At 38.6% G+C, this 23,461-nt stretch overlaps 1 protein-coding gene across 1 annotated transcript; it reads right to left on the minus strand.

Annotated features, from left to right (window-relative positions):
• Nucleotides 1-1,435: 1,435 nt before the first annotated feature.
• kmt5c (lysine methyltransferase 5C) lies at nucleotides 1,436-19,593 on the minus strand. The gene is made up of 9 exons (XM_062439145.1): nucleotides 19,242-19,593; nucleotides 16,692-16,824; nucleotides 15,271-15,436; nucleotides 14,991-15,100; nucleotides 14,689-14,852; nucleotides 12,948-12,967; nucleotides 12,545-12,681; nucleotides 12,228-12,400; nucleotides 1,436-8,716 (listed from the first exon to the last, which is right to left on the minus strand). Exons 2-9 carry the CDS (start codon nucleotides 16,802-16,804, stop codon nucleotides 3,123-3,125), a joined length of 6,477 nt encoding a protein of 2,158 aa, XP_062295129.1. The 5' UTR covers nucleotides 16,805-16,824; nucleotides 19,242-19,593; the 3' UTR covers nucleotides 1,436-3,122.
• Between the last annotated feature and the right edge of the window lie 3,868 nt (nucleotides 19,594-23,461).

Consider the following 23,461-nt stretch of genomic DNA (forward strand, 5'->3'; position numbering starts at 1 on the left):
GAACAACAGTGAAAAACCCCCAAAAATGAGCAAATACTCACATTTTGAGAAGCCAATACCAGTGGATTTTCTGACACTTTTAGTCTAAAAGCGAGAAATGATTCCTCAATTATCAAAATTGTTGCCGATTAGTTTTCTGTCAATTGATTAATTGATTAATCCTTGCAGCTCTGAAGTCCTATCGTGTATATTGAGGGTCAACAGGAACCCAGCATTGAACTTTGGCCCCACATGAGGTTTATCTGGCCCTGAATGCAGCTGTTATTAATGTCATTAATTCCAGCTGTCAAAACATCTGCTGCAGTTATGTGATATAAAATTATCCAGTAATGAAACTCTTGATTTAAATAATACTAATCCCAATTAGAGCTGAAATGAATAATCAATAGAAAATAGATAAGACATAAACTTAATCAACTTTAATGATGATCAGTTTGTTGTTTCGGTCATTTTCATTATCTTAGTCTTCAGGCCATTTTTCACCATTTTGGGACATTTTATAAACAAGTAATGATTAATAAAGGAAATAATTAGCAGATTAATTGTTAATCATCATTAGTTAAAGCCTTAATCTGAATACCAGACAATGGGAGTAAAGGTTTCCTTATTATGATGCCCACAGTTAAATAATATAACACTTCGCCTCTCTTGTAGGTTTCCCTACCTTACATTTCTGGTTTTACTCACTTTATTTTATAATTTATAGTATATTATTAATCTTTTATTTTATTTGGCTCTTTTTTCATACTTACCTCTGGTGTTTCCTCATTGTAGATTCATGAGAGTTTCCTCAGTTCCAGTTTTTATTGAGGCCTTATTTCTAACTTATAAGTCATTTTTTGTGTGTGCGTGGATGCAGGGCAGGTGTGCAGGGAGTTTGGAGCGGGTCGTATAGATTCTTATGATTTAAAGCACTTAAAAGTTGCATTGCCTTTGTGTGAAAAGTCCTATACAAATAGTCTCATTGATTGATTGAAATAATACATGAAAGTATGTCATAACATCTAGGTAGATACAGTATAGGAGGGAGGTACTAGCTTTATTAAAAACTAATGAAGTGAATGTGTTAATTGATTAAATAATTGGATCGATGATATATAACAAGCTGGCCATCCCATCACTCAAATTTACTTTAATATAGCTTAAATATTTATATTTATCAATGCATCATCATGCTTTTGCATTTTAACTGTGGTTTTCCTTATTTTTAGATATGTATATATAATGTGTTAAAGTTGCAGTAAATATATACTGTATACACACTTATTATACTATGCTACCACTACTATAATAGTACCCATAATACCATATTTACACTTTCAATATTGTGAAATTACAGAAATAATGCAATGTAAATGTGCAGTATCTTGCATTTAAGTATTATAAGTAGTACCAAAGATTTTAAAAAGAGTCAAAGAGAGAAAATACAAAAAAAAAGAATTAAGTGTCTTTAATGATATAGGCTACATTTGTACATTTCTACAGCAGACTTTCAATAAGACTAACTGCCAATTTAGAAAAACAGACAAAGTTTTACCTGTAACAACTGAAAACATGAACTGGATAAACTGTCCAAGGATTGTGAAATTAAATACTCAATGTAAATATTCAGTTCAATATTTTTGTCCCATTAAATAAATGATAAAAAACATTTATAATAGTTTGAACAATCAACGTGAAATATAAATTACATTAAAGCACCATTTTCAAGAATGAGGATATCAAAATAAATAATTGGCCTTTCCATATCGAGACAGTACATTTTCATGGTAGTAATGTAAGGCTGTGCAGACACACTGAACACTCCTGCTGAATGATGTTAAATGGGTTTCAACATACAGTACATTAGGACGTGAGGGGGAATGCTCACGTTAACTTCCACAATCAACAGCAAATAACTCTGGTTACAATATAAACACCTATGAACTTGTAGCTCCATCAGAAAAACAACAGAAAAATAACAAACTAACGCACAACTCAACTTTCTCTTCTTCCTGTAAAATAACCATCAACTGCTTGAGAAGGGGCGGCGGGAAAAAAAACCCCAAATAAACTGCAAAAGTGAGCTACTCAGTGAGAAGATTGTCACTTTTTTTTTTCCTACTTTTTTTTTTTTGTGATGTAAAAGTGGTCTTTTAACTTCCAACTGGGAGAACTCCCATTACCAACATCTCATCTCGATCCATTACTGGCCTCACAGAACAAATTGCAGTTTCTCCCACCCACCCACAAGTACTAAAGAGAGCAGCTGTGAAAGGCTGCAATTCATGTCACGCATTTCTTCACCCAGTAGAGTTGTCCTGGAATATATATATATATATATGTGCAGATATATATATTGTTTTAGGTCTGGAAATCATTTTACTGTACACAGTTCATGCACAAGCCTCTCATTTATGCACTAAATGACTAATGATCGTACTTGAATCTGGCATAGCAACTGTCACGTGATCAGGCACGACAACACACTGTACCTTAAACTTTGATCCCTCGAGACCTGCCTGTCACACACACACACGCATGCACACACACGCACGCTAACACACGCACAAAGTGAGAAAAGAGCTTACTGTGAGTATAAAAAAAAAAACCGAGGGTAGACTGTTTCAACAGGTTCTTCAAAAAGTCACACAAGAACATATCAAAGACTGAGGCACAAAGCTGCCTTTTTAAAACCCACCAGTACAAGTACCAGCAACCGATGATGGTGCTCCTGTGTCTACTGCCATACATTGTATAGAAAAATTCATACAGCTATGTTACAGTACAAGTAAGAGGGCTTTCAATCAATACAGAGCCTGTAAGTTCAAACTTGTGGTCACAAATATATTAAATGCTTTGTTTATGAATATTTAATTTGGTCTGCTCAGCAAATTGTAGTGGATACTTTACTCTAATAGGCTGATGCGCACACTGTACATAAAACCCTGTACAAGTCATTTTATACATTAACAGTCCATCAAAATGTATCATCATTTAGAAAAAAGGTCAATCAGTCAGTGGGCTTTAATAACTGGTAGACTATGAATTATACAAACATTTTGTGGCAGATGCTATTTTATCTCTTTTTTTAAAATACAACAAAAGATATTCTGGGATCCAGTGACTCCGGCAGGTATAAATCAGTCCGAGTACTGGAGATCTAAGTCGACTGTGCCGTCCGTCACCACTAACCTAACTCTTTTGGGTTTCGTGGCACCCGTGGAGTGAGACGGGGGAACAGGTCCATAGTGTGGGGCGCCTTGGTGGTCTCCAGGCTGACACTGTTGCTGCATGTCCTTCCTGCAGTGTTCGTCCTGACCTTTGAGCCCAAACCCACCCAGAGAAAATGACGCTGGGTTAGACATCTGGGGACCGCAGGGCTCGAGAACCAGCCGCCCTTGGGTGCCTGAAGGTTCCATCAAGCAATGGTAGGTGTAGTTTGTCGAGCCTAGACCCGGGTAACCATCAGCACCGTCCCTGAGACCCAGGGTCAACGAATGGTCTCCGCTGAAGTTCAGTACGTAAGGGGGGCCTTGATAGCCGTAAGGTAAAGAGGCTGAGGATGTTGATGACTGACTTTTGTTTGCTGGTGTCGGCGTAGCAGGAGGCGTGCTGTGGGCCACGTGGGGGCTGTTGTGCTGAGACATGGGCGAAAGAGACGAGCCGAAGCTGAAATCAAACGGGTCCTGCTGAGGGTAACACGGCTGGTGTTTGTGAGAGTTCAACGGAGTCGATTTATCCTGTTTCAAACTCTTGTCTTGTTGTGATGAATAACCCTCCGACATTTTGCTAGGAAAGAAGAAAGGTCTCGGCAGCGCAGAAAAGTTTTTGTACGTCATATTGATTTCACCGCTTTCATGTTTGTCAGATGACATCTTACTCCTGTTAAAAGACTGAGGGAAAGAGGTGTTGGGCTTGTTGAAATTAATGTTGGACCTGCTTGGGTTGCTGGAAGGACCGATATGGTCGACATCCTTTCCAAACCCTTGAAAGGACATGTTGTTTTTATGATGACCTTCTGTATTGATGCCTTGTTTCTGACTGTGCTGCGTCTTGTCAAAAGCACCTGATTTTGCGCTGAGTGTTCTGGACATGACGTTTGGGCTGCCAGCAGCCATGGCGTCCTTACAAGGTGCGCTGTACAAGTTCTGAGTCGGGTTCCCCCCCTGAAACTTAAGCACCCGGTGAATAACTGTAGAGGGTTTCTCGTGGTAGTTGAAAGGGCTTTCAGGAGGATTGGGATTTTTCATAGTGAAGAGTTGAGGAGATGAGAATTTGTTGTTAGGCATTTGAGATGGTTGGACGGATTTGGGCAAACAGCTCTGAGACACTCCTCTGACTGTGTTTGGCTGACAACTGGAAAGGCGCTGGGATTTATTGGGAATGGTCATACGATGGAAGGGCCCCTGGGTTTTAAAGTGAGACTGGGCTCTTAACTGGCTGGTGCTCGCCTTGACGTTAATTGGGGTCTGGGAAAAAGTAACAGGAGTCTGAGATGTAACAGAAGATTGTGATGCTCCAAATAAACGAGGCTTGCCAACAACAGAGAAAGGCTGAGTTTTGAAATCTTCTTTGGAAAGCCTCATTCCTGGATTTTTACTCATAATTCGATCTTTCGCACTTAACTCTGAGTTACAGAGAGCTGAGAAACTGTAACTGGTGTTGGGTGGGTTTCTGTCTTTGGAGGCATCCTTCGCTTCACATTCCAGAGGAACAGAGTCACTTTTGGAAGAAATTAGACCTGGAAAAAACTGTAGATCCTCACTAGTGAAGTTATTTCCCGGACTAGGAGGGCCAAGGTACGGCGTTTCAGTGGTCCACGTATCAGAGGGGCTGTGGGAGAGGGGACTGCTGAAGGGATCTGTCGGTGGATCCAGTGAACACAGATCTGAAGGGGAAGATGGGAGTATGTTCTGTGGCTGATAATACCCCTCAAAGTTGAGACACTGAAAGTCCAGCAGATCTTCGCAGCAGTTTGTGAAGTTGGGCTCACCGGAAAGCATGTTATCCGCAATTGTGAATGGAGGAGACTGAGACGGGGGCTGGATGACAGAGTTAGAAGAGCTGGAACAGGCTGCTGGTTTTTCCAAAGTCTGGGATGAACACAAGCCCTCAGAGAGCCTGGAGAGACTGTTGTCAATTTGTTGGAGAGTGTGACTAAGACAAGTGGTGGGTGTTTCTACAGGCCCACACTTGTGCGTTCTCTCCATTTTGTGCCTCTGTTTTCTTCCTCCGCTGTTCATCTCTGGCCTTTCAGTGATTACATTTGCAGCCGAGGATATAACTTCGGTTCTATTGTCATTAATAGGGGAAGACAGAGACAGCGGTGACAGAGACAAGGAAAATGGAGGCGTTTCTGTTTTAAGAACGGCCGAGTTGCTGTTCAGCCTCTGAGAAGATGGACATTCTTCCTTCAGCCTGTTCAAATCAAGCAAACCTTTCTTTCCTTTCCCTAAAACTTGACCCTTTATCTCTTTCTTAATTTTGGGCTCTACTTTAAATTCAGTTTGTCTGAGCTCCTCCTCCTTGCTGTCCACTTCCCAAATATCCTCTGCCTTCCTGCGAAGTTTAATTACCGGTAATGGAAAACCATTAAAACCAAATTCAGGCTCCTGTTTCTGTTGTGAGCTACTTTCAAACTGGCAGCAATTCTTTACGAAACGATCTTCAATTTTAGTTTCTTTCCCTACGGCTGGCACCGACTCGCCATCACTTTTAAGGCTTTCTTTTTTCTCAGGAAGCAGTTTGACTCCACAGAGAATCTCTTTATCAATCTTCTCTTTCACTTCTACTTTGTCACTGATAATTTCGCTGGGTCCCTTATCAACTTTTTCAAGGTCTTGGTCTTTCTCTGATTTTGCATCAGCTGGGAGATTTACGCTTTGACCTTCAGACAGCCTCGCGCTTCTTCTTTTCAAACGATGCAACAAGCTCTTTGACTTCTTATTAGCCTGCACGTGAGCCTGAGCCGCCTCCATCTCCATGTTTAACACGCTTACAGAGTCCATGATGGCTTTAAAAGGATCGCATGTCACCAACTCGTCTCCCTTTTCTGTTTTTAATGCCATATTCTCAATTCCCGAACTCTGCATCTCCCACACTTTCCCTCTCCTCCTCTTGAAACGAATCTTAAAATTTATGTCCGGCTTTGTGTCTTCCAAGTCACTTTCTTCGAGGGGTAACTTTTCCACCTCGCTTTCCTTTTGAGATTTACTCCGAGTTATTTTCCTAATGCAACTCTGCTGGATTTTAACAGCTCGTTTGTTTCCTGGAAGCTTATCACTCTCTAGCATCTGAGCGCTGTCACTGTAACTCTTATCTTGCCTCTCTAATTTACACTTTCGAACTTTCCTAAATAATTGGCTTCTCTGGACTTCATTAGGTCTGGAGCGAAGCACTCTCTGAAAGACGTTTTGTCTTGTGGTCCTTTTGCAGATCAACCTCTGGAGTTCTGACCTCCTACATCTTCTTTTACCTTCTCTTTTAACGTTGCTACTCTCCCCTGAACCTGGGTTAAGGTCCTGCGTCGCATCTGTGGATGAATTTAACTCGGCGCTTTCTTTAGAAGCTGAATTCAAACCTTGTTCAGGGTCTAATTCCACAGAACTTCGAAATGTACGCTTCTTCAGAGGTATGTTAGACTGTATGTGTGCCTGCGGATTGATGTCTGGATGCAGATTAGACGTAGCTTTTGCTGAAATTGGTGACCTAAGAGGTAGAGGGTTGAGGCAGGCGGCCGGTGGGTTATCATGTCTCTGTGTTGACTGAAGCTGCAAACTATCTCCACTCGTCTGAGTCTTAAGAGTAGCTGGAGAGTCCTTGCTCAACTGTCCCTTGTTATTTTGCTTATCTTCTGCTTTTGTTTTTGCTGCTCTTGGCCTCATCTTTCGTCTCATAATCCTCCCCTGCGCTGAGCGATGGTACCTGCCTCCGTTTATTTCAGTCTGTTGTGCTTCCTCCTCAAGACTTTGCACTTCTTTAAGAGCAGAGGTAGATAACCCTCTTCCTACAATGTCACCCTGTAATCTCCTATCTATTAAGGGTTTATCTTTTCTTAAAATATCAGATAACAGAACCTTCGCCTGCTTTATGACGACGTCTTCTTCGTGCCTACTTACTGGTTTACTCACACTCTTAGCCGTCGGCTCTGACAGTTTAACAACTTTATCCTCCTTACATGCATCATTTACTATATTTTGAATACACTGCACATTATTTCGTCTTCCAGTTCGCGTACTGGACACAATTTTACATTCAGAATCTTTCGCTTCTTCCTTTGCCTGCTCTATGACGACGTCTTCTTCAAGCCTACTAACTGGTTGTTGAGTCGCACTAATAACCGTTTGCTCTGACAGTTTGATAACCTTATCATCCTCACACGCATCAGGTAATTTATTTTTAGCACACAGCGCGTTAGTTCGTCCTCGAGTTCTTTCACTGTACACAATTTTACAGTCGGACTCTTTCACCTCTTCTGGAGCTTTGTCAACTTTACAGTCCGTAACTGTGGTTGTAGTGTTTTCTTTCTGACTTTTTACAATGTCCTGCTGCTCCTGTTGTGTACAGCCCGTTTCTTCTCCTGACACTGTTTGAATTTCGATAACCTTGTCATCCTCTATTTTCTTGCTGTCGGATAAATCGCCCACCGTCTCGCTTGCATGTCGCCTCCTCAGGTTTACTTTATCAACAGCCTTGAAAAACATTTCCCTCACCCCTCTGTTGCCTTCAGCTGTGGAGATCTCCGAACTTGCTGCCTGCTTTTGCTGAGATCTTGACACCCTTCGTTCTGACTGGACTACCGGAGCCACCGGTTTCGGGCCTTGTGCCGGCCTATTCCTTCCTCTTAGCACCACTCTTCCTTTCCTGTCCTCTGAGGTATTTTCTACTCCTAAAGTCTGTCGCACTGATAACCTTGTTAGGTTGACTGTAAGGTATTGCTTCAGTGATATGAGTGGATTGTCCACTGCTATCCTAGATCCATCTGACACACTCTGTCGAACGTCCGACAGGGGCGACGCTCCGATCGTCTTGTGCTCGGCTTCCTGTGCGGCTGGATTTGGAGCTGTGTCGACGGTGCAGGATTCAACGCTGCTCGAGTGTCTGCTTTGACTCTCTGTGATTGCCTTTTCTACTTTTTCTTGTTTTATTGCACTGCAGGTTTCGTTTAAGTCGGCAGGGTGACAAACCGTTGTAGTGTCGACTGTGTTGGTGGACCCTGTTTGAAGTTCGAGCTCGGTCCGAACCATGCTCCTTGTTCTCGAAGAGGTCCGTAAGTGAGCTGGCCGCCCCTCCAACACAGACTTCCCATTGAGGGCTGTGCTACTTACTGCCTGTGTACTTTTCTGCTGGCCTGACGTGGAGGAATTCATAGTGAAAGGCTTCAAGTTTACCTCTCCGGTCTCTTTCGCACTGGTTGAATTTAGTCCACTCAGCTGGTTAGCTTCTGACTCCACTTCCTCCAGTTGTTGCAGCAAAGCCCTTTCTTTGCTTTTTGGATCCTTACAATTAAGTAGGAAATCCACCGAGTGGCGCCGCACTCTGATTTGAAGGTCCCTCAGCGTTACTTGAGACAAAAGTGGAACTGTCCGATGCTGTTTGGCTGCGGAGGATTTCAACGGGTGCTTTCCTGACCGTCTGTGCTTCTCTCGTCTCCACTGCTTCGTTTGACTCAGTTTTCTGTTCTTTAAGGCATTCCTCCTCATCTGCTGGGTAAAGGAATTCCTCGAGGGGATGGCTGTGAATGAAAGACAACAAAAGAAGAAGTAGTTAAACCTGAGCTGCTCTACGAAGAGAAAAAAAGGATTTCACTTACCGATGTGACTTCATTAGGTAGAACTGTGCAATCTAATGCAGCTAGAAATTGTACTTTAACGACGCTTTAGCATTAGACATTATTAGAAAGGTTATAATTCTACTTTAGGTTTAATATTGAGTTTGTAATGAGTTGTGGAGGTGTAATGGAGTGCATTATCAACCTTTATTTATTTACTCGGGGATACACTGAGGCCGAGATTAAATAAAAACAAAGAAAACAGCAGAAATCAATTCCTAATTTAAAAATAAATGAATTAATATCAAGTTTTAAACCCCCAACCTTTATGTTTGGTTCTACTTCATCACATTTACTCTGAGTTGTTTTCCTCTTATCTTTTTTCCTTTTAATACCCCTCCTAACATTTCTGGTTTTACCCACTTATTATATAATCTCTTTGTTATATTCTATTAATCTTTTACTACCTTTCATTTTATTTGGGTATTCTTAATTTTTTAATCCTACCTCTGGTGTTTCCTCACTGCGGATTCATGGGAGTTATAATAGCGTTTCCTCAGTTCCTGTTTATAAAGAACCTTTTTTGTTTGTTTTTTGGTATAAAAGGCATGAAAACAAATCAAATAGCAGAAATCAAAAAAGATCAAATCCTAATTAAAAAGAATCACATTCTAAAACGTTAAAATGTAAGATTATATTTATTATAAGTGTCCTAAATGTTATCAGGAAATCAATATTTAAAGTGTTGAATTATTATATTGAATGTCCACCCCATTAACATATATGAGGGGGGGCAAAATAGTAGGAACACTTTTCTATATATATATAAAAAATGCACTCCAGTACACCTCCACTACCCACTACGACCTCAATAATAAAACATAAAGTAGAATTATCTCCTTTCTGACAAAAACTGACACTGTATAAGTTTAATAAAAGTAGAATTAATGGCGGCGCTGTTGTATTTTACTGCATTACATTGCACAGGTGTTCCTAATAAAGTGGCAGGTGATGCTTATTCAAGACGAACGGCGCTTAAACAATAAACGTCGCCACAGAAATGATTTGAGTAACCGAGTCAGTGCTGAGATGCGATTGTGGAGACGCATCGATGTGACCAATTTATATAATTGCTTTCATTTGTTTTCTATCTAGTAAGTAATTTACTGCACAGCAGATGCCAACATGTCCTGTGGTACAAACCAAGCAGGTGATGCTGGGGGACAAATGTACAGTGTTCAGGGCGTACGAAGACGACACTGACTGTAAAAGGTTGTGTATTAGGGAGGAAATACATAATAACAACACTGGGACATACAGTACATATCAATAATTATACGATTCTACCATATCCATGTTTATATTTAAGTTGAGACTTGTGTTAATTAACGAGGAGACATTATGTAATCTCTAAATGATCAATATTAAAAAGATCCAACAACACATTTAAGCCACTGTGACTCCTCACAAGATGTTGGATCACATTCAATATAATCAAACCTGGAGTAGCTGCTGTAATATAGTGAATTATATCATATACATACTTAATGGTTTTTTTATTTTTTATTTAATCAACTTATGTGCGGTCTAACTTGTTAATGTTTCTGATGTTCATGTTTGTTTCCAGAGAAGATGCAATTATTTTAAATCCTCTATTGGCGCTTTTCCACTACACAGTTCCAGCACGACTCGCCTCGACTCGCCTCGACTCGCCTCGGTTCTTTTTGCGTTTCCACTAGGGATATTACCTGGTACCTGATACTTTTTTTAGTACCTGCTCTGGTGAGGTTCCATGCGAGCCGAGTCGGTACTAAAATGTGACGTCGACACACTGCTGGCCACTGATTGGTCAGAAGAGTTGTCGCTGGAAGAGTCATTAGCCGTCCGGCATTTTTAAATACCAGCAGCAGCGTTACAACCATAGTTACAGTTATACGGCGTTACCATAGTTACAGCCATACAGCTCAATTTTCTTGCTTTGTGTGTGACAGAAAGCCTCATACAGCAGCAAGTACTCCACGGCCTCAATGTCCTCCATTGTTTATGTGTTTTGTGTCGCGTATAAAACGAAGTCACTGCAGTTTTGCGGAGCCGTGCTATGACGACCCCGCCCACGTTGAGTAGGTACTTTTTTGTAATGGAAAAGGTCTGTTCTGGAGCCGTACCGAGGCGAGTTGTGCTGGAACTGTGTAGTGGAAAAGCGCCGTATGATTAAACATACATGTGCAACTTTTAGTCCTAAAGACAAATTTTAAAAGAGCTGCAATTTGATCAACAGGTAATTAATCGCCAGCTATTTTGAAAATAATGGTTTAATGGTTTTGAATAATAATAAAAAAAAGTCAAAATTCTCTGATTCCAGCTGCTCAAATGTTATTTTCTGGTTTATCTAGCTTCATATATGATTGTAAACTAAATAACTTAATGTTATGGCCTTCTGGTCCGGACATTAGGCAACATCACTTTGGGTTTTTGGGAAATAGGGATAAATAACCGAGAAAAACAAACAATAGATTAATCGATAATGCAAATAATTATTAGTTGCATCCCTAAAATAGAAATGTTTCAATATTATTTACTAATTAAGCAGCATCAGTAAACATATTTAAAGATATCGAATCCTTATGTTATGTGAAAGCACCATTTTCTATTTCCTGAAACAAGCCCAGTGTAGATTATGTTTTATGTTAACAGGCAAACTGACGGCATTAGTTCAAGTAATACTAACATAGTACGGGATCATAATTAGAGCTGCAACACTTCATTCTTCGTTCTAATAATCAAATAATCCTTTTTAGTAATTTATTAAGTAAAAAAGTCAAATGTTTGCTGTAGTCCAGCTTTTCAAATGTGATAATTTAATTACTGTCTTTGTCATATATGACAGTAAACTGAATATTTTGAAGAGGTAATTTATGACTCTAGAAAACTTTAACAGGCATTTTTCACTATTTTCTGACATTTTATGGATAAAACATCAATTTAAATTAATAATGAAAATAACCTGCAGACGAATCAATAATGAAAACAATCACCAGTTGCAGCTATATACACGATATTACAAGTTTCAAAGCAGTTAAAAGGCCACCGTGCAGATTTTTATACAGAAAATTATATCATTTTCACGTGTAGAATAAAAGCCAAACTGTAGTTTTAGGTTTGTACAATATGGACGTTAATGAACGAGCGATGCCGCCCGCCCTTGTAGCTTTCAGTTTGATGATGCATTTAACGACCACTGAAGTGATGAGCTGACTGTCGAGTTTTTTTTTTACTTTAACAAGCTGTTATTCTTGACATTACTGCTGTATAACTGCATTTACTTCTCATATTCCTGCCAGCAATAAATGTTTAAATGTTTGAATCAGCAGCTGTCGACGTTCGTTACTCTCACTTTTAACCATATTTTGCCATTTTCTTTTTTTCCCCAGTATCAATAACTCATCATTTTTAGATAAAATCCTAACCCGCTTACCTTTAAAGATACCTGAGTGTAATCCTGGTATTATCGGCCTCGCAGGTAGGTGTCCCTTCTCTCTGTGCTGTCGGAGATATCGCTCTCGCAGGCGGTACTTCTGCCCCACGGAGTCCTTTGTTTCTTCACATTCAGGCTGCTTCCCTCTGTGTTTAAAGTGGCCTTCTCCTTTCCTAAATAAAACAAGTTAAAAGTACAAAATTAAACCCGAGTTAAAAAGGTTATAATAAGGTTAAGCTTCAGTTTTAAAAACAAACAACAACAAAATAAACAAGCTGTATTAAAATGGAAAATATCTCATCAGATGATGGACACACCTCTCACAGGTGCAGCATTCACACATTTCATTGCCTTCCCCAAAAAAGCTGGCACCATAGTAACACGTGATCTCCTCCCCAGGTGAGATGGGTCGAATCACCTCAACACAAGCGCCGTTCTTCTCACCGGGGACAAACTGGGCGGGTGAAAAAGAGAAAGAAAGAAAAAAAAAAAAAAGGACAAAGACAAAAGGTGGTTTAGGCCCATAGGATTTAAAAACACAGCAGTGAGAAAACAGAAGGAGAAAATATGGTTTAAGCTGTTTAATTCTGCATCTAAAAACACACTTTTTAATATTTAAAAAATGTGAATGTCACTATAAATATTACAAGATTACACAATTATTCATTTAATTTCATCCAATCTCTTTAATGTATGTGATGGATAAATATTGCCGCTTACCTTGCAGTTCGGTCTGCAGTCTTCAATCCAGAAGGACAAACAAAAAGGAGATAAAACAAAAGACATAAAAGTTATTAATTCAATCAAAGAGAGAGAGAGATGAATAAAAAGGCCTCGACATTTTGTTGATCAGCTCAATTCATTCTGCTGAGGCTCAAAAGGCTAAGCTGATTAACACTCAAACATTATTAAAAGATCTTGTCAGAAAGTGGCCTCTGAGTGGACGGAAGAATTAAACTCAAACTTCACTGAGCTGCTTGTTAATAAAACATCAGTTCACATCGCTGACTGACACATTATTTAACTTGTGTGACTGAGAAAAGAAAAAGGTTGTGCAATGAAATTAAATGACTCATTTACAGTTTCATGATAAGCAGTTTTGTTTTTTTAAAAGGTTACTTGTTTGGATATTTCACCAATATTGAACAGCTGATGGTACAGAGACAGATATTAAATGGAGCTTATATTAATGACACAGATACAGTCCTGCACATTTTCTCTAAGGTGCAAAATTTGTAACTTGAAAACAAAATACTTGTTGGTGATGTTACTATTTTATCATTTACATTTGTTCTTATTGCTTGTTTATTTACTTATTGTTCTTTATTATTGATGCTCTATTGTTTTTAACCATCCACTTGCTGCTGTAACATTGTAAATCTCCCCATCGTGGGACTAATAAAGGCTCATCTTATCCATCTATGGAGAGAAAATGCTTTTTAAACCATTGCTCTGTTTCAACTGTAGCAATAAAAAAAGGACAAATTAATGCAGCTTAATGAACTGCAAGTCAAGTAAAAAATAGAGAAGTAAGTACGTCCAGTTACATAAAGATAATGAAGATATTCACCAACTTAATAATCATAATAATAATTGTGGAAAACACTTTGTAACTGGTGTTTAATAGTTCAATTTAAGAAGTTCATTAAGTCGGTGTGAAATTGAAAGAAAAGAAGATATTTTGCTCAAGTTTTAAACAAGAACTCTGAAACAAAGTTCTTCGTTTAAAAGAGAAAAAACATACACAAAAAAAACACTGATCTTTATTATTATTTATTACATATACATACTTATATTTGTTTTATTAGTACAACTTTTGGGTATTTTAAGTAGTACGTTTTCATTTTTTTCAGATGTGTTTCTATGTGATGTTACGTGTGGCTGTCTTTAGTGTAAATGTAGCTGCTGTAAACCAAGCCATTTCATGAGAGGATCAATAAAGTATCTTATGATCAATCTGTGTGTTTATTTACACTGATCAATGGAGCAACAGCAGCTCTTAAAATGTTAAGAGGTTAAATCAGAAGCTGCTGCTATAATCCAGCTCTGAAGCGCTACGATCGACAAATGAATATTGCCAGATGTGGATACAGAACATGCATGGAGCAAAGAAGCCTAATCAGCCTTTTTTTATTTTTTTTTTATACCATGTAATTTGGTAAATATATTTGGATATGTGAGTGAAAAGCTTGACGCGACATGAAAAATCGTATTTTGTGCGTCTTTAAAATGAAAATTAATCCTCTTTCAGTGATGTCAGTAATCAAATAGTGTAAAGAAAACAACAAATAGACTGAATTGTTGTGTGATTCAATACGTTAAGACCTTTCAATCAGTTTAAGAGCGATTGCAGCTATGAATTGGATGTGTGTGTGTGTGTGTGTGTGTGTGTGTGTGTGTGTGTGTGTGTGTGTGTGTGTGTGCTGAAAAAGCATGACTCACGAATGCCGAACCAACTCACCGTGGTTGATGAAAGCCGCGGGCCCGAGCCAGAGCTGAGCACAGCGTTTGCGTGTTGAATACATCACGCTGAAGTCGTTGACCCCCGTCCTCAGCACGGCGCTGTCGGCGGGGCTCAACTCAGCGATGCAGCCCAGCAGCACCTCCACCCGCTCCCCTGCAAACCTGCGGAGCAAACAACTCAGCTGTCACACATGTATAAGTTCTTTAACTAAAAATAACAAAGCACAGAGAACACACGGCTGCTGTTGTTCTTCTGTTTTATGTTTTATTTATACAGTGTTTAAAAGCATGAGTGATTACCATTGTCTCGTGGAGGTTATCTTCGCTCCGTTGGTCTCCGAGGAGTATCTGTCACAGGACTCTATTTTGACACCGCTCTCCAACAGGAAGGCACTGAGGTACCGATACACCTGCAGACATTGTAGATGACAGGGTTAGATTGTGTTCTCACATTTAAAAAAATCAGAGGTACAGTCCGATAAAACTCACACGACAATTTCCCAGCACACTTCTTTTTTTTAAAAGTTTAAACAAGCTTTAAAATAAGTGTTGGACATTATTTTATATTTATACTGCTTACATGTTGTCTGAGCAGTTCCTGTCGATGGCTTCCCAAGGCGTTGAAGTAGTCGCCGGCCAGCTCTCCCACCGTCAGCGCCTCGAACGTAGCGTTGAAGTCGTGCGTACGTTGAAAGCGTAGCAGGGTCTCTTTAAGGTTGCCCCATCGCCGGACCTCTGGTGGAGGACTACAAATAATAAAATAATAAAAAGGGGGGAGAGAAAAGCAGATAATGGCACATGAGGAGAGCAGAAATATTAACAGGTGTGTGTGTAAATTTTGTGCTCAGACTTGTCAGTTTCATCTCTCAGGACGGTCAAAAGAATAAACACGTTTTTAAGAAGAAATACATCTCGTTGGTCGACCTCAGTGCTTAAACAGGAGTGTGAAGAGGCAGAAGTCCTGCTAGATAATGCTGTCAGTGACAGTGCCTTTAAAAGCTTTAAAACATTCAATAAAATCTTAAAAATCAATCCTGAAACAGACAGGAAGCCAGTGGAGAATAAATCCACTCCTGGTTATAATGTGATCAGCTCATCTGCATTTTAAACAAGCTCTTTGAAGGTTGTGGTACTTAACACTGTCTGCTTTTTTAGACACTTGCTGTGAAACCAAATGTTCACCGAGTCAAATAAACTTTAGATAGCAAACCAAGGACGATAACTCACTGATATTACTTTCACTTTGCAAATTAAGAAATGTTTAGCATATCTTAAAACAACAGTCAGGAGGCCAAATAATCATCGAAACCTGTTTTTCTTGCTGTAATGTTTCCTCCTGTTCATACGGACCATTAGAAGATTCCTTCATAATGTAATTATAATGGAAGTGATGAGGGACAAAATCCACAGTCCTCCTTCTGTGCAAAAAAAATGTATTTAAAAGTTGATCCGAAGCTAATATGAAGCTTCAGGCGTCCAAATTAGTCAAATCAAGAAGATATCATTCAACGTTACAGTCTTTTTAGAGCCAAAGTCTTTGTGTTACATATTTCCATCAAAGCTCAACAGAGGAAACACAAAGAGGGAACTTGATGCTAAAAAGACTAAATGTGTCACATATCCGCTTGATATGACTCAGTCTGCTGAAGCTTCATATTACCTTCACATTTAAATACATTTTTGTTTAAAACTAGGACTGTAGATGTCATCCCTCATCACTTACACAGTAAGCACATTAGGTGAAGAACTTGAGAAATGATCACAGCGAGAAAAAAAACTGTTTTTATGTTCATTTCGGCTCCTTACTGTTGTTTTAAAAACTTTGAACTTGCCCTTTAAAAAGGACAGATCTGGGTGTTGTGTCACTCACTCACACAGCCAGTAAACACAGCAGGAAAAACTGAGTATAGTTGTGTGTTGGTGTTGAAATCAAACAGAAGAAGCTTAATAAACAAGATTCCTCGGGCGCTTGGTTGTTGTGATCGATTGAGACATCGTTACCTGACGTTCATCTTGTGGGTGCTGAAGCCCAGTAAAGGGTCCAGCACCAAACTGGTGGCCAGGTCATCGGTGTCACACAGCTCCTTCACACTCATTCTAGTGCATCCGTCCATCGCCTCCCACCATCAGCATGCTGAAATCACATGGGGTAAAAAAATAAAAACACTATAAAAACAACAGCAACACACCAGAGTCATGTGTGAGTGTGTTAACATGCACACAAGTATGATCAGGTTTTGGGAGAATCCCGTTAAAACACTGTATTTTGGTTTAAGAAACTTGAAAATCAGGGTGGAAAACTAACAGGGGGCTCAGAGAAAAATGGCCCTTAAAGAAATATAAAATTGCCCTTTGAATTTGGATGACGGGGGGGCTTTTAATTACCCTCGTAAATAAACAGTTAAAGCCATTTTTAACAAGAGTGCGTCAGGACGTTGCTCTGCAGTCAAAGTGCAACTCTGAAATGTCTGGGACAGCACAAGCCTTTAGAAGTACCTTCAGAAAACGCTGTCACAGCACATGTTATTTTAAACCACATGAGTGCCACACATAACACGCAGGACAATCTGCAATGTGGTTGAGATGTGCAACTGTGACGCAACTTTCTGTTCAATTGTCTATACATTTTAAAATATGCAAAAACACTCACTCTATTATAATCTGTAACAGGGGATTATAACTTGGTTTGAGTATTTCTTGCATTACAGGTTCAGCTACTCCCTTCTCCTTTTTTTAATATGAGTCATTGAATATTTGACTGTCATGCAAAACAGAACAACAGTATTTCCCAACATTTGAGAGAGAGAAAAAAAAGAAAAAAAACACCCTGGAAATTATCCAAAAACACCCCTGAAACATATTTAACGAGGGCAATAAAAAGTTAATTTCCCACCCTGTTGAATGTGCTACCTGTAGTACTCCGATATTAAAACCAGGACGCTGTGGCATGTAAACACCTCGTTCAGGTTCATAGTAGACTAAATAGGTCGCTTAGATAAGAATCAGATTTCTTTTTTGCCCCCTCCCAAGTAGCAAGTAGTAGGAATTCAATGCAGTCCAGATGTCAACAGGAAAAACAATAAACATGCAGACTTAAAAAAAACATAAAAAAACAAAGATAACAGTGTGAGACAGAGAGGGAGAGTAGTTTAACAGACTCTGCTTACACACTGACATCAAGCAGAATATAAATATAAATATATATAGTAAAAAATATAAGTATATGCATGTTTATTTATTCACTTTTTCCACTTTAAAATCTGTGTAATAACAATAACAAACTCATTATTCAACACCAATATTACTCTTATACATAATGTTACTATTTTTCTAATATATTTTTTATATACTTTGCTTGTGTACTTACTTATTATTTATTGTTTCTATTATTTTCCACTTACTGCTGCAATAATGTATATTTCTCCACTGTGTGACTGCTGCATGTATATTGACATGACAAAAAACTAGGTGTGCAAAATAGCAGAATATAAAAAGAAGTATATATTTATTTATTTACTCAATTTAAAATCTGTGCAATGACAATATCAAACTCCGGTATCTTATCATTCAACACCAATATTACTCCTGTACATATTGTTACTATATTATATTTACCTTCTATTACTATCTACTTACTGCTGCAATAATGTATTTTTCTCCACTGTAGGAATATCTTAAATTATTGTATTTTATCTGCATGTATATTGACATGACAAAAAAAACTAGGTGTGCAAAAAGAAGTATATATCGTTAAAAAAACAACAACAATATATATGTTTATTTATTTATTTACTCACTTTAAAATCTGTGCCAATAATGTCAAAAATGACAATATCAAACTCCGGTATCTTATCATTCAACACCAATATTACATAATGTTACTATATTTTGTATATACTTTCTATTACTGCTGCATTAATGTATATTTCTCCATTGCGTGACTAATAAATTAATATCTTAAATCATCATATAGTATCTGCATGTATACTGACATGATATATTTTTTTAAAAACAAATAACTATGCGCGTGCGAAATGAAAAGCTGCACAAACAGACGATAAGAAACCCCGGATCCTGTGAGTATTATCGTGCAAACAGGTCTATGAATAAGTTTTTCTCACGCTTGTGCATGTAAACAGCATGCCTTAAAAATATGCTGGATACTCTTAAGGAGTTGTGCATCCCAGCTGATCCCAGCCTGCAAATAAACACGTTTAAGTTACTCAATCACTTGCTGACTCCCACCAAAAAAACGTCGTAGTGCGTGCGTGCATGCATGCTTTAAAAACTAAGCTTGCAAACAACCTCCTGAGCTTGTTAGTTAGGAATGTGTCTCAAGCTTTAGCACCTCGGCTTGCTGTGGAAAATACGCCTGGCTATCAGCTGGAGCCAGAGGGGTAAAAAAAGAGGGGTGCTAACTAAATAGCTGCTAGGCCTGCAAGCTAACAGGGACTGCAGCGGTGATGAAATGCAGCAACTACGAGGGAAGCTGTGCAGCAACCTGCAGCTATTTGGGTGCATGCTGCGCAATAAAAGAGGTCAAAAACTTACCTGGGAGTGTTTTGTAGTCAACGAAAGTCGTGTCAGATGGACTGTTTTTCTTCCTTTCGCTCCCCTGTTCACCTGGGCAGGGAGAGAGAGAGTTAGCCTAGCAGCAGCTGCAGCGACTAGCTTCCCCTATCCGTGTCCGACCAGACGAGAAGGAGAAAACAAAAATGGAGCCTCCTCTTCACTTTGTGGGAACTTGCTGGGGGGTTTTAGCGACTGCAAATCCCAGTTTGAATACCAGTATTCAGCATAAGGTGATGACAAACCAGCTGGGGAAATGTATGTAGCTAACTAGCGTTGCACAAGGCTCGTTTAGTAGCAATAGGGAGACGAAAAAAAAAAAAAGTTGATGAGCGACGTCCACTCAGTGCAACCGAACTACCGCTGGACCCGCCCACACGCTGCGTGATTGGCTATTGGCTGAGTTCGAGTGAAGAGCTGTGATTGATTGGCCGGGAGTGTTTATGGGCGGGGCGTCCAATGCGGGTATGTTTTTTCTCCCTCTTCTTTACAATGTTAATAATGCAGTAGAGGTGAATGCGTATGGGCGGGGCTTCCAATGCGGGTATGTTTTTTTCTCCCTCTTTACAATGTTAATAACACAGTAGAGGTGAGTGTGTATGGGCGGGGCTTCCAATGCGGGTATGTTTTTTTTTTCTCCCTCCTCTTTTTTACAATGTTGATAACAGAGTAGAGGTGAATGTTTAGCAATGTTCATCCATCCAGTGCAGAGATGCTGTCACCCAGGAGCAATACTATACTACTATTAGCTACTGTTTGCTGTGTTTGCACCTTTTTACATTGCATATGTAATGTTATTACCTTATATGTGTAAACATACTAAACATAATAATAATAGTAATTATACATTTTGTTTAAAGCAACTTTCATGACACCCAACGAAGAAAGCAAGCAACAACAATATAGTAAATCTATACACACACACATATACATACACAACAACACAATTTAAGCAAGGATGTATGTTTATATACTCACACTCACAATAAAAGCACATTTATAAGCAGCTTTTAAATCAGATTATATCTGACGTGATCTTCTCGAGACATGTTTTATGCAAAAAAATATACTCTAATAATACTCTACTTTGAATAATGATTAGTGTCTGATTTGATTACTCCACAAAAAGTTAAATGACCTTGTTTATATAGAATAATGATGTAATAATGATGTAATGAATAATAATAAAATACTCAGTGTGCAAAAAGCGCCAGTATAAGTGCACCGCAGCATCTTAAAAAATATCTAAAATGACATTTATTCCTTCTCCCTCATTAAATATTCCAAACTCTGAATATGTAAACGTATTTCATATCAAATGTTTTCCTGTTGGACACAAGCTGTTTTCTACTTTTCTGTAAATTTCAGTTTATTTTCAGTGTATGTGCAAGTTTCCACATCACACTTGTGAAAAATGAGTCCAGGATTGACTTCCAAACTAGTTGTAATGTCAGAAATCCTCCTAAAATCTGATTTTTAATGAGCACAGAGAAACTTTCCACTTTCAGCAGATGAATGTAAAAACCAACTCTACACAGCGACGCTCAAAAAACAACAACTGTAGAAACAAGAAGGAGAAAAAAAAACACATTTTTAACTGGAGGGGGACCTTACAGTAAGAACACTTATTATTTACATATAATTTTAATTAGTGAGTAGTTCACACAACATTGGATTAGTGTTTCAGGGAGGTACAATTCAATTTCAGAGGGGCAATTTATTACAGTTTACAGGCTGTAATTACGAGTGAAGCAATCAGCTTTTATTATAAGCCAGTTGTGATGAGGATGTGTAGCTGCAAATCATGAGCCCACCACTATTTTGTTTTCTGGCCACAAAAATCTGAACAATACTCATAAATTAAAGGCTGTGAGTCAGATAGATAGATCAGATGAATGAAAAAATATAAAAACAATGAGGTCAGTAAAAGCAACTAATACGACTAAAGGCTGTAATTATGTGCAGTAATTAAATAGACTAACTCATATATATATGAAATATTGAATAAATAAAAACACAAGAGACTAGAGATATAACTATAACATAATATTAAGTGATGTATACAAACCTTTAATGCATCAAATACCATTAAAAAGGGGGTTTAGGTGTCGTCTAGTATATTAAATGACCTCTCAATCAATATGTTGTTATTTTATGGTTTGATTTTTAGTGATGGGGCTACACTTGCAACTGCATTATCTCCCACATTGCTTTAAAAGCATGCATGGTGAACACTTCCCTATTCCTGATCAAGATTATAAGGACATTTATTTTAAGTTTATATCATCTTTTTGCTGATCTATAATACCAGTCAAAAGTCTAGGCATGCAGAAAGTGTGTCTAAACCTTAATAAGAGATACAATCTAATATATTTATATCAATATAACAATCAAATTGCTGTAAAATGTTACCAGAGCTGCCAGAGGGAAGGAGAGGTTGAAATAAAAGTTTTTTTTTGGCTAACAAAGTAGTGTTACCCCACGCCTTGCCTCTGTGGACAGGTTTCAACTGGAAAACAATCCACAGTGGTACTACTGCATATTTCAAAGTCCATCAAACCTTCAAGCTGTCAGAGATAACCGTCTCGGCCAAAAAAAAAAAAGAAGAAAGCACACATCATCACTCTATCTTTACACATATTCAACTGAGGTATTTAATCATGTGTCTGAATGACTTCTTCTGTTATAGATGATGATGATAATAATAGTCCAGTTTTGGCGGAGCAGGTTGCAACATTAACCAGTCTGTCTTCACAATCACAATACAGAGCTGTTGTAACTCTCTTTATTTTCCCTCTCCTGTTCATACATGTATATAATCTGTTCATACCATCCCTCGTGGCTCGAGTGCTGCTCCTGCTTTATTTTTTCCCCTCGTTGGTTGATCAGTATTAAGAACGCCGGATTAAGTCCACAGGATTTCTGGGTAAAGCATGCAAACACACACACACACACACACACACACAAAGAGAATGACTCATAACTCAACAATGAAACTTTATTTGTACAGCATCTTTCATTCCTTTCATACCTTCATACCTACTAACCCACCTTTCATAAAGGTTAGCAGGAAACACAAAGAGGGAATTTGATGCTAAAGAGATTGTGAATGTGTCAGATATCCACTTGATATGACTAACTCAGACTGCTGGAGCTTCATATAAGCTTCGGCTCACTAAAATACTGTGTGGATACATTGTGGATTTTGTCATCCATCACTTGCATTCACTTACACTGAAAGCACATTTGAAAGGGGAGCAGCTTTTAACAATGACCCTTTACAGGACGGGGTCATTGGTCCTGTGAGTACAGGCTGTACCACTGCAACACGGACGACATAAAAAAAAAAAACACAAACAGATCCGTAACAAAGAACTGAGTTGAAATATTTTGTGAGAGTGCTTCACTTTGTAAAACCTGCTGCTCAGGAACTGATCAACATTATTCAACAACAACAACAACAAAAAAGAAGCTTGTTTTCATCCCACTTTTAGTCAGTAAGATGATTAAGACCCACACACGGCTTCGTAAAACAAACTCATGTTAACACCCAAATCACATCATGTTTGTATGATCCAGGGGCGCCGCCGGGGATTTTGGGCCCCATTAAAAGAGATCACATCAGGCCTCACCACCACACACACAGGTCATGCACCATTTGTATAACCACACCTTTACCTGTGAAGACTTGCAACTCTCTTGTGTATTCTATTACCAGCTGTACAATATTTACTGACACTGAGCTGTGATAATATAACACTGTGTAAACATGCATGCAACATCCTGCATACAAATATAAAGCGTTGGTTTCAGTGTAAAGGAAATATGCTCATTAACTCTTACATACTGTTTTAGGTTAAATTTGACCCGTTTTGACCTTTTTTCAGCTGTAGATAAACACTGCAAATATATTTTACCCTGAAATTTAATTATGTTTCCTAAAGTGGCCCAAAATGCATTAAAATGAAACTATTTTAAAATGTTATACTTTTGCAGAGGTGCTACAAATACAAAAGCATTGAGGCTGTTCTGGGTCCAATTTGACCCATATTTATTAACATGTCTTTTTAGTTAAATGAATAATTAATAGGTTTAATAAGATAATAGTTATGAGGATTTCTTTTGATGATGTAGCAGTGGAGACTGATGGCTCTAATGGTTACACAATAAACCCCACAGCTCCATTAAGTTCTGCTCATTTT

This window comes from Scomber scombrus, chromosome 18 (genome assembly GCF_963691925.1).
Source record: "Scomber scombrus chromosome 18, fScoSco1.1, whole genome shotgun sequence".
Lineage (NCBI taxonomy): Eukaryota > Metazoa > Chordata > Actinopteri > Scombriformes > Scombridae > Scomber > Scomber scombrus.